Source organism: Tupaia chinensis, unplaced genomic scaffold (genome assembly GCF_000334495.1).
Source record: "Tupaia chinensis unplaced genomic scaffold, TupChi_1.0 Scaffold142134_1, whole genome shotgun sequence".
Classification (NCBI taxonomy): domain Eukaryota; kingdom Metazoa; phylum Chordata; class Mammalia; order Scandentia; family Tupaiidae; genus Tupaia; species Tupaia belangeri.
The window spans coordinates 193,977-206,482 of NW_006201985.1; the positions used below are offsets into that span (position 1 = coordinate 193,977).

The 12,506-nt window shown below is 39.4% G+C and overlaps 1 protein-coding gene across 1 annotated transcript; it reads left to right on the forward strand.

The window, feature by feature from the left end:
- The first annotated feature begins 9,010 nt into the window (after positions 1–9,010).
- Positions 9,011–9,994, forward strand: OR2D3 (olfactory receptor family 2 subfamily D member 3). Its single transcript, XM_006163408.1, has one exon. The coding sequence runs from the start codon at positions 9,050–9,052 to the stop codon at positions 9,992–9,994; it is 945 nt and encodes a 314-aa protein (XP_006163470.1). The 5' UTR covers positions 9,011–9,049.
- Positions 9,995–12,506: the final 2,512 nt, after the last annotated feature.

A 12,506-nucleotide genomic window follows, 5' to 3' on the forward strand; every position in this document is an offset into this window, starting at 1 on the left:
GAACAGGCAAGGAGTTGTAAGAACACCAGAAATCTGGCTTTTGAGAAGTCCCATCAAGGGCTCCTTGCTCTTGGGTGTGCTCTAAGTCCAGGAGATGTGAGGGAACCAAGACTGTAGGAAGACACTCTGGCATGGCTCTGGCTCAGTTCTGCTGACCTACCATGCAAGGAGAGGAATGGGTCCAATCAGGCTGCCTTCCTGGTGCAGAGGAGGCCACCAGTCTCACTTCTGGTACCAACACATGTACACTCAATACTCAAATATCCTTCCCACAAAAGCCAGCTATGATGGCTTCCTGTATGACTAGACCTTGATCAATACCCAATAGTTCAGTACCTACACTGACTCTTATTTTTTTTTCTTCTTAATTTGTATAGGGCACATGTGCTTACTGGAGAGAGTCAGAGAAGAGAGAGAGAGAGAGAAAACATCCCAGCAGGGATGACCACACCACAGTCCCTCCTCTCCAATTCTCCACTTGGGATTTTGGGTGCACACACACACACACACACACACACACACACACACACATACACCTGGCATGCTTTTCAAGACACTGGGTCCAAGACTCCAACAGCTCTGTCAGCCATGTGGCATCCAGCCACCTTAACCACCATACCACCTGGCTAGCTCCTGACTCTTATTATGGTGAAAGATTTGGTGGCCATAAGGGTGCCTAAAAAAATAAGAAATATTGTGTGAGTGTATATTTAATGTCTGTGTTGTGTGAGATATTATGTTTGTCAAGTTGAGAGTGAGTATCTGAATAAAGAATCCCCATGTATGCAGCATGTGCCTGTGTGAGAGTCATGAAAGAAGATAACTGGAGAGGCCATATTAATTACAAAGCTGTTAGAGCCTCAGGGAGACAAAGGATATCATTGCCCATCCATTCAACTTGGAGAAGCAGCCAGACTTTCGGATCTCTACCTGTATTTCTTTCCTCCTACTGCTTTCTCTCTACATCGCCGGATTCCTGTTTATTTTCAGCTTTCCCTCCCTGCTTTCTCTATTCTGTTTTCCTATTCATTTTTTTCTTCCTCATTTTCTCCCCAAATTAGATAAAGGGATAACACTGTTGAGTTAATTAGAAAAATCATAAGAAATTTTCAGAGTGTAAGTGGATAATTATCCCTGTCCTTCCTTAGAACATAAATAATACAGCATTTCATTTTTATTTACCTCTCTTTTACTCATTTACTGCTCTTCTTTCCTGTCTTGAGAGAGGTACATTTTTCTCAGTTCACACATACACACACATGTTAATTTATAAATCCTACTCTTGAGACATAAATAATCATTCTTTATACATACTACACAGTCTTTGTGAATTCTAAGCTTTTTTTTATGTGTTGAGTTTATCAGGCCAGTCAGTGGCATGGTAGTTAAGGTGTACGGAGCCCACATGGCCAACAATGCAGTTTGAGTTCTAGATCCCATGGTTTTAAAAACATACCAGGCACATGTGTGCATATGCCCAAAGTACCAAGAAGAGAAATGGAGGAGATTGCAGCATGAGCATCTTTTTCTCTCTATCTCTTTTTTTCTCTCTTTTTCCAGTGAGTGCATGAACCCTCTGGGACATTTTTTTAAAGTTTATCAAAGTGAGGGACCAGCAGTTAGCGTAATGGCTATGTTGCTGGACTCCCATGTAGTCGATCGCGGTTCAAGTCCCAGACCTGGTGGCTTAAACTCACACCAGGTGCATGTGCATGTGTGCCCAAGATCCCGAGAGGAGCATGGAGGAGAAGGGATTGCGGCATGACCATCCCCCTGGGGGGGGCAGGTAATTTCTCGCTTTCTATCTCTCTGTCCTCTGTCTTTGTCTTTCTAGCAAGCGAACGCACACTATACCAAAAACCTTTCAAAAAAAAAAAAAGATAGGCAGAGTTTATTATATAACAACTTTAAAAATTAATAGTTAAATAAATAATACACACACAAACGATAGAAAAATTATTTACTGGGGCCAGGAGGTGGTGAAATGGTACTGCAACTGGACCTACACGGGACAGGTCCTAGGTTTTTGTCCTGAGACCTCCCTGGGCATGCTGAGACTGGAGGTAGACGGTGGCAGTAAGATCCTGTTGAGGATGCCCATTTCTCTCTCTCTTTCTCTTTCAAAATAAATTTAAAAATAAATAAACAAGAAATTAAAAAAAAAAAGAAAAACGATTTACTATGTCAGAGATGACACTTTTATCATTCATTTTCCTAAGTATTCGAGTTTGATTTTGAATTCCCTATTTTATTCCCAGGTATTGATTGTGGAACTAGTGTAATATATAAAAATTATTCTGATTTAATAGTGTTTTATTTTTGTTTTTGTTTTGTTTTGTTTTGTTTTGTTTCACCAAGGATGGATGTGCTCACCAGAGACAGAGAAAGAGAGAGAGAAAGTGAGAAAAGAAAGCAATCCCATGGGGGATGACCATGCCACAATTTCTCCTCCTCCATTTTTGAGATTTGGGGCATGCACATACATACATTCAACATGTTTTTCAAGCCATTAGGTCCAGGACTCAACTCTGCAGCCAACCATGTGAAATCCAGTCGCCTTAACCACTACCCCCTAGCTCGTCCTATAGTATACCTTTTTATCTTTCCAGAAAAATTTTTACTATAGGGTACATGCACTCACTGGAGAGACAGAGAGACAGAAAGCAAGAAATCCCCCCCTCGGGAGGATAGCCATGCCGCAGCCCCTTCTCCTCCACTCTCCACTTGGGATTTGGGCATGCATGCATACATGGCCAGCATGAGGTTTTTTCTTTGGGGGGGGGAGGGAGAGGTTTTTGCTATAGGGCACGTGCGCTCGCCAGACAGACAGAGAGAGACGTAGAGACAGAAAGCGAGAAATCACCCCCCAGGGGGGATGGTCACGCTGCAATCCCTTCTCCTCCATTCTCCTCTCAGGATCTTGGGCACGCACGCACACGCACCTGGCGTGAGTTTTAAGCCATTGGCTCCGGGACGCGAACCGTGGTTGACTACGTGAGAGTCCAGCGACATAGCCATTATGCTAACTGCTGGTTCCCTGGCCAGCATGAGTTTTAAGGCACTGGATCTGGTACTCAAACTGAACTCAACTACATGGGAGTCCAGCAACATAACCATTCTGCCATCTGCTGGTCTCAGTAGTGTATCTTAATACTGGATAAGTTAAATTTTCTCACCTTCTGTGCCAGTATATTTTTTTTCTTTTTCATATTTTTTCCCCTGAATACATTCACATGTATTCTTTGGAATAACTTCAGAATTCCTTTGTTAAGTTTCCCATAACAAATTGTTTATGATATTATGACTGGGCAGTGTTTCTTAAAATATGGTCTAGGAATACACATATCAAAATCATCAAAAGAGGGGCCAGCTGGTGATGTAGTGGTTACAGTTCTGGACTCCCACATGGCTGACCGCAGTTCGAGTCCCAAATTCAGTGGCTTGAAAATCACACCAGGCACATGTGTGTGCATGCCCAAACCCCCAAGAGGAGGCTGAAGGAAAAGGCAATGTGGTGTGCCCATCCCCTCTGGGGGGGGTGATTTCTCACTTTCTCATTCTCTCTCTCTCTGGTGAATGCACATGCCCTGTGGCTAAACCCCCCCACCCCCCCATTAAAAAAAAAAAAATCAGATGAACTTGTTAAAAGACAAATTTTTTTGTTCGACAACAATCTTACTAAGAATCTCCAGAGCACAGGAACCTTTATTTTCAACAGCCTCTTACAGAATAACTAGAAACATAACTATATAAGAGTCAATTATTTGGGAAGAATTGCCATCTCTATAATAAAATTTCCCATCTAGTGGAGCAAGCAGGTTGCATAGTGGTTAAAGTGCTGAACTACCACATGATTAACTGCAGTTAAAGCCCCAGCCCTTGTGGCTTGTTTTCTCACTTTGCCTCTCTCTCTCTGTCTCTCTCTGGTCAAATTTAAAAATAATAATCATTAATTAATTAATTAAATTATTATTTTTTAAATTTCCATCTAAGAATTAGGCATATGTATTTTTGCATGTTGACTTTCCTTATATTGTCTCCAAACTTATTTTGTTGAATTTACAGCTAAATATTTGAGAGAGGTTGCTATCATGAAGTGTCTCTATTTTTAATTAATTTTCTAATTAGTTCTTTTTAATAAATAAGAAAAAATTCTCTTTAACATATTGATCTCCTTTCCTGTGGATATGTACCCAACAGTGAGGTTGCTGTATCATATAGTAGTTCTATTTTAGCTTTTGAGGCACCTCTATCTATTTTCCATAATGACTATATGAATTTAGAGTTCTTCCCATAGTTATGAATCCCCTTTCCACCACAACTTTGCCAGCATTTGTTATTTTTCGTCTTGTTGTCTATAGCCATTCTAACTAGGGTGAGAAGCTATCTTATTGTGATTTTGTTTTGCCATCTCCCTGATTAGTGATGCTGTGCTTTTTAAAAAATATATAGTTGGCCATTTATATGTCTTTTTCTGAGAAATGTCTATTCAGATCATCTCACCATTTTTAATCAGATTACTTGGATATTTTTGCTGCTGAGTTGTTTGACATCTTTATATATTCTGAATGTTAATCCCTTGTCAGAGGCAGTTTGCTAATATTTTCTCCCTTTCTGAAGGTTGTCTTTTTGCTTTATTGATATTTTTCCTGGGCTGTTCAGAGGCTTCATTATTAAGCACATTCTGTTAAGTATGGCTTTGTCTTTTTGATGAATGACACTTTTGTCATTTTGACATGTCCTTTATTTCAGATACTACTCCTTTATATAGAAGTTTACTTTATCTGATATTTATATAGCCATTCCAGTTTTCTTATGACTAGTGTATTCATCCTTTTATTTTCACCCAACTATATTTTAACATTTAAAAAAACATCTCATGTAAACAAAATATTGACAGTTCTTCCTTTTTGTCCAAACTGGTCATTTCTGCCTTCTAATTAGAATGCGTAGTCCATTTATTTTTTATGTATTTTCTATTTGATGTTTAACTTAACCCTTGTATTATATTTTAGTGGTTATTTGGTTACGATATGCATCCTTAACTCAGTACAGCCTACTCTTAAGACTGTCCCCTCTGAGTTATCATCTTGATGTCAGAAAATTTTTCAGTGAATGTTATTAACTTTGACTAGCTGAAATTTCAAAATTATATACCCTTACATGAGCTCCCTGACAGTTGCTCTTTGGGGTGGAGGTTGGCAGTCTTCTCTTGTGTATGTACATCTTAGTATTCAGCTAAGATTTGCACAGATTCCTGAGCCCTTTCTCAGGAACTTTTTTCATTTCTGTTACTATCTTCCACCATTTCCACTATCAGTTACGGATCTCTCTCTCTTCAGTTCAGTGATCATCATGCTCTGCTTAGGCTCCAACTTCATGAGGCACAAAGAGTACCTTCTAAGCATACAGTCAGTGTAAGTATGGTATTTACCTTGCTAGTTTCCTTGCTATATGGGCATTACTTTCTGAATCAGCTGTTGTACAGTATCAGTTGTTCCATATATTTTGGTTTCTTTTGGTTTTCAGTATGAGGGCTAGTCTTGGTCCAGCAAAATTATCAAGGCTGAGAGCAGAAGCAAAGAAGTGTCTCTAATTTAGAGCTTCCTCAATTAAGCTCTGCTTGGATGGTCTCAGTTTTATATTTTCATATATTGGTAACATGCAGTCCTTTAAAGTAACAAAACATTAGAAAAGAATAAAAATAATCTACCTATAAATCTGGAACCCAGAGTCAACCACTCTCAACACTTTGGAATTTTTTTTCCAGTCATTTCTGTGCACTTTGAAAATATGCATTAGTGTTGATCCCTAGGGCAATAACAAAGGTGCCAATGGGAAGTGGCTGTCATTATTAATTGTTTTAATAACCATTATCTGTAGGACCCAGAGGAAGCAGCAGTACTCAGATAGTGCCTAAATAACCAAAAAAGGGAAAAAAGAAAATGCATTACTTTGGAGCTGGCAGTGATACATTCCTGATTCCTAGTAAGTTATTCACTGTGGGATTTCAGAAATCATTGAGAGAGGAAGTGGTTTTCTGAATAGGGAGAATGTTTCACTAATTATGGTAACTCCACTTATAGCTAGAGAAATAGGTATTGTGCCTATATGTAATTAATATTATGCCCATATTGTGCCCCCTTTCACTATTACAGTTACATCTGTTTGAAAGCTCACTATAAATGAATTTTGAGTCCTGCATTTTTCAATTAAGATGATACAAAAAATCATTTTCAATGCCAAGAAAAGCTCTTCACAGTTATCATTTAATGATTACATATTGTTTCATAATATAGATAATTTACCTAATCCTATACTGTTGGCCCTTTAAATTACTTCTATTATTTTATTATATAATGTGATAAACACACTTGCTTATGAACATTTTCCTGCAATTTAGAGCATGCTTTTAGATAGACTCCTAGAAGTGGGTTTAGAAATCAGGGTAACATTTAGGAATATTAGATGATATTAGGCCTAGGACACTCAAGAACTCTACTAGTACTCTAGTCCTGGACATTCATCCCTTTAGAGTTCTATGAAAGAAACAAGAAATAATTTAAAATAAGACACCACTTATTTATTAATTGGGTTAGTCCTGCCTGAATGTTCTTTTTTTTTTTCTTTTCTTTTTTTTTTTGGAGAGATTTTCGCTATAGGGCGCATGCGCTCGCCAGAGAGACAGAGAGATACAAAGACAGAAAGCGAGAAATCACCCCCCAGGGGAGATGGTCACGCCTCAATCTCTTCTCCTCCATTCTCCTCTCGGGATCTTGGGCACGCATGCACACGCGCCCAGAGTGAGTTTTAAGCCACCAAGTCAGGGACACGAACCGCGGTCGACTACGTGGGAGTCCAGCAACATAGCCATTACTCTAACTGCTGGTTCCCATGCCTGAATGTTCTTCTGGTAAGCTTTAGTTGATAAACTTGCCTGACCTAAAGTACTTCAAATTCTCTTACTGCTTAAATCTGCCATCATAATAGTACCTAATCTACTATCATCATAGTACCTTGTGGCTGGCAATGTGATATAGAACAAAGTGAGTAGTACACCTAGGCACCATTTAAAAGTGAGAGAAGAGAGCAAGCAAAGGACACTTAAATAAGAGAGATCTTATTTAACTAACCTATTTAGTTCCATGAAGAAAGGAGATAGAAATATGCATGACATTTTAAAGTATGGTGACCCTGGGGCTAGCAGGTGGCATGGTGGTTAAGGTGCTGGAATCCCACATGGCTGATCACAGTTGGAATCCCAGACCTGGTGACTTGCTTTCTCACTTTTCCTCTCTCTCTCTCTCTCTCTCTCTCTGGTCAAGTTAAAAAGTAATAATAAATAAAATTAAATAAATAATTATTTTAAAATAAATAAATAAAATAAAGTATGGTGACCCTACCCTACAGCACACACAGACCAATCAACATCCTAAAATGTTACATCTCAGTATTTCACTCCTCATGAGGAAGGAAGTACTAGTGAAATAGAAATTAAGCCCATACTATTGAGAATTGGATCAAAGTCTATGAGTACTCGTCTTTTAATGTATTTGACAAAACTATTTTCCAGGAAGATTGTAATAATCGTATTCACTTAACGAATTATGTCAGGTATTAACTATGCAATTTAGGGAAAGTAACTGAACCTCTCTATGCCTCGCTTTCTTCATCTATGAGAGATGATTACCAGTATCTTCCTCATAATATTATTTTCATCGTATAAAAACCTGAAAGTAATGCCTGTTCAATAAAACAGTAGGTATTTTTGGGGGGTTATTTTGGCTTTTAAATCTTAAGATAATTACCCAGGTGAAAAATGTATCCCTTGTTGTAATAATTATACCTACTGAGTTATAATAATATTGAATATTTTTCTTATATTTATGTGCTATTTGCACTTCTTCTCAGTAAATCGTCTGTTCATGTCCTCGGCTCCTTATTTTTTCATAGTTTTTTCTTTAGATTCTTAATGTTGGCATCTCGCTCCTTAGTTTGTGATTTATCTCCTAATATTGCTTCTTTATTATCTCGCAAATGTCTTTCAGTTTATGTTGTAAATTGTACACATTTATTTTTATGGTTTTTTTAAGAAGGCTTTTATGTTTTTCAGTTCTGGTCCTATCCAGAATTGTGATATCCAGATACCACAATTTTATTTCTTCTCTGTTTTTAGAGTTTTAATTTTTTTTCTTTAATACAGATAAAATTTAGTTTATAATGTGCTAAGGCTTTTTTGTTAAGCCTAAGAAAAAATCTGTTGCTTTTCAAAGGTCAAATTTAGTTTGCTGCCTGAACTGCTTTATGTTTTCCAAGTATGTTATAATTAATTATGTAGTATTTTTAAGTTAATGATGCAATTTTCTGTATAAGGATGGTTCTCACAGTACACACGTTTACTTCCTAACACTGTGTATATAACCAATTAGGAGAACCCACATGAACTCTAATGTCTTCACATCAGAACCAGCCAACAAGGCTTTAACAATATCATACTCTATCTACAGAACAGTGGCACTGGGGAGAAGGCATCGGGACAAAAAAAAAAAAAAATGAGGTTGGTTAAATTACAAACAACTAATAAGAATGAAAATATCCATTTATGGGAACCAGCAGTTAGCGTAATGGCTATGTTGCTGGACTCCCACGTAGTCGACCATGGTTCGTGTCCCGGACCCGGTGGCTTAGAACTCAACCAGGCACGTGTGTGTGCGTGCGCAAGATTCTGAGAGGAGAATGGAGAAGGGATTGCGGCGTGACCATCCCCCCGGGGGGTGATTTCTCACTTTCTGTCTCTACGTCTCTGTCTGTCTGGCGAGCGCACGCGCCCTATAGTGAAAAACCTCTCCAAAAAAAAAAAAAAAAAGAAAAGAAAAGAAAATATCCATTTATTATCAAAGTGAACATTTGATAGCCAGAAACTGAAATATCCAATAAGGTGCCATTTGTTTTTAACATGAACTTTTCCTACAGGATTTAATGTCATAAACCCAAAATCAAATTTTGTTCTTTTTATTTGTGCCAACTAGGTAAACCAATATAAACCTTAATGGGAGAAGAAAATCAAAGCTTAGTGGCTGAGTTTATCTTCCTGGGCCTTTCACAGGACTGGCAGAGCCAGATTCTGCTCTTTATTCTTTTCCTTATCATTTATCTGCTGACTGTGCTTGGAAACCTACTCATCGTCATTCTCATCTTCATGGATTCTCGACTTCACACCCCCATGTACTTTTTTCTTAGAAACCTCTCTTTTGCAGATCTCTGTTTCTCAACTAGCATTGTCCCTCAAATGTTGATCCACTTCCTGGTAAAGAAGAAAACCATTTCTTTTTTTGGATGTATGACACAAATCATTGTGTTCCTTCTGGTTGGATGTACAGAGTGCGCTTTGCTGGCGGTGATGTCCTATGACCGCTATGTGGCTGTCTGCAAGCCCCTGCACTACTCTACCATCATGACACAACCGGTATGCTTCCAGTTGGCTGTAGGGTCCTGGGCAAGTGGGGCACTAGTGTCTCTAGTAGATACCACTTTTACTTTCCGTCTTCCCTATCGAGGACTGAACATAATCAATCACTACTTTTGTGAACCTCCTGCCCTCTTGAAGCTGGCTTCAGCAGACACTTACAGCACAGAAATGGCCATCTTTGCAATGGGCGTGGTCATCCTCCTGGCTCCTGTCTCCCTCATCCTTGTCTCCTACTGGAATATCATCTCCACTGTGATCCGGATGCAGTCTGGGGAGGGGAGGCTGAAGGCTTTCTCCACCTGTGGCTCCCATCTCATTGTCGTTGTCCTCTTCTATGGATCAGGAATATTTACGTACATGAGGCCAAACTCCAAGACTATAAAAGAGCGGGATAAGATGATATCTGTGTTCTATACAGTTGTGACTCCAATGTTGAACCCCATCATTTATAGCCTGAGGAACAAGGATGTCAAGGGGGCTCTCAGAAAACTAGCTGGAAGGAAGTCCTTCTCTCAAAGACAATAATCTCTGGGTCTGGCTTTTTTTTTTTTTTTTTTTTTTTTTTTTTTGAAAGAGAGAGAGTTTTGCTCTAGGGTATGTGTGTTCACTGGAGCATTACAGAAAGACAGAAAAACGGGAAGCAAGAAATCACCCCACGTTGGGGATGGCCACACCACAATCACTTCTCCTCCATTCTTTTCTTGGGATCTTGGGCACACATGCTCACACACCTAGTGTGAGTTTGAAGCCGCCAGGTCCAGGACTTGAACTGTGGTCGACTACATGGGAGTCCAGCGATGTAACCATGATGTCATCTGCTGGTCCCTGGGTTTGACTTTTAAAGTAATGACAACATCCATAAAGAGGAGTGGAATTTCAGTGTAAGCAATTATGAATTAGATAATTTCAGGAAGAAGAATGAGAAGGAAGGATTCATTCTAGAAATGGAATATTCCACCTAAACAGAGAGAGGAAATTAAAAGATGACTGTTACATTTGTTTTTTCCTGATGATAAAAGGTGTCAGGAGCCCTGCTATGGTGCCACAGTATCAATACTACACTCTGCAATGCTGGAGGTCATGTGAAAGATCCAGGTTTGATTCCCAAGTTGATTGTACATGCTGAGGATGCATATGTATGTCTGTGATCTTGGCTGGTTAGAGAGCTGGGGGTGGGAGGTTTGCAAACTGATATTCTGGTTTGTTTTGGTTTTGGGGTTTTTGTTTGTTTGTTTGTTTGGTTGGGTTTTTTGTTTTGTTTTTTTTTTTTTTTGGAGAGGTTTTTGGTATAGGGTGTATGCACTCACCTGAAAGACAGAGACAGACAGAGAGACAGAAAGCAAGAAATCATCCCCCAGGGGGGATGGTCACACTGTAGTCCCTTCTCCATTCTCTTCTTGGGATCTTGGGCACGAACACACATGCGCCTGGCATGAGTTTAAGCCACCAGGTCCGGGACTCGAACTGCGGTTGATTGCATGGGAGTCCAGCAACATAGCCATCACACCAACTGCTGGTCCCAGCAAGTTGATATTCTGTTAAGGGTGCTTCTCTGCCTGCTTCTCTCTCTCTCCCTCCCCATGAAATAAGCTTTGGAAAGAGGGAATGAAAGAACAAAGGAAGGAAGGAATGAAGTAATGAAGGCAAGGGCAGAAAAACAAGCCTAGGTACTATTACGGGGAGTTTGTAGTTGATTCAGCTGCCATGGACATGTTTTAAGCATAACCACAGTTGAATCTAGGAGGTTTGAGGCAAAGTATGCTGAAATTACATCTAATATAAACAGCAGAGTGACTCTAACATCAAACACATAACAGGTTTGGATGTCATTTATAAACCTTGAAATAGACTCTAAAATGTACAAAATACTGAGCTGGCTGATGATGTGGTGGTTAGGGTGCCTGGATCCCACATGGCTGGCAGTGTGGTTCAAGTCCTGGATCTGGTAGCTTGAAGCACATACCAGGCATGTATATGTACTTAGGCAAGACTCCAAGAGGAGAATGGAGGAGAGGGGATTGCAGTATGGCTGTTCTCCTGGGAGGTGCTTTTTCTCTTTCTCTCTCTCTTTCTCTCTCTCTCTCTCTCTCTCTCTCTCTCTCTCTCTCTCGCTCTGTATGTGTGTGTGTCTGTCTGTCTGTCTCTTTCTCTCTCTCTCTCTCTGGCAAGCACATGGACTTTATAGCAATCTTTTTTAAAATTTTAACAAAATTAAAATAGGTACCAGCAGATGGAGTAATGATTATGTCGTTGGACTTCTACATGGCCAACCACAGTCCAAGCCCTGGACTCGAGTGGCTTCAAAATCATGCCAGGCACGTGTGCATGTGTGCCCAAAATTCTGAGAGGAGAATGGACCGAAAGGGGCTGTGGTGCGGCCATTCCCCAGGACGTGATTTCTAGCTTTCCGTCTCTTTGTCTCTCGTTCTGGCCAGTGTATACACCCTTTAGCAAAAATCTCTCTCTAAAAAATAAAAAATAAAAACATCTGGAAAGATCTTTAGTACTGTAATGTTTCACACTCAGAGTATGTCAACTTGTGAAAAGGTGCTACAGACAAATAATATTTCCTAGTTCGATATCTTCTCTCCTAAAAGTGCCAGAAAATGAGCTTTATATAATTACCACAAATTCCATATAAACATACTAGCAGAGTAAAAAGGGAAGTCAACAGTCATCTAATTCAGCTCCTCTCTGAGGCTTAAAGTACTCTGAATAACTGTCCTGCATTGGCCTAGTCAGGAATGATGCAGCTATATATTTTGTCCTGTTTTCTTTCATATGCAAGAAGTTGTTAGTATGTGATCTTTCTCATGGAAAGTCAAATAAATTTTTCTATATCTTTGACTCAGCTTCCCTAGATTTACTCCTAGAACACTTTTTATTATTTTGCTATAGTATATCTCACTAAAGTCAGTTTCTGTATTTACCCAAATTCAATTCTCATGGCCAATCACCTTGTTTCTTTAAATCTCCTTTATCTCACATGCTGCAGTACCCTATACTCAACCTGCTCATCCTCCTTTGAATGAGCCCA

What these genes read in the sequence shown, in the direction of transcription:
- OR2D3 (XM_006163408.1), top strand. Translation starts at nt 9,050, where the DNA reads ATGGGAGAAGAAAATCAAAGCTTAGTGGCTGAGTTTATCTTCCTGGGC.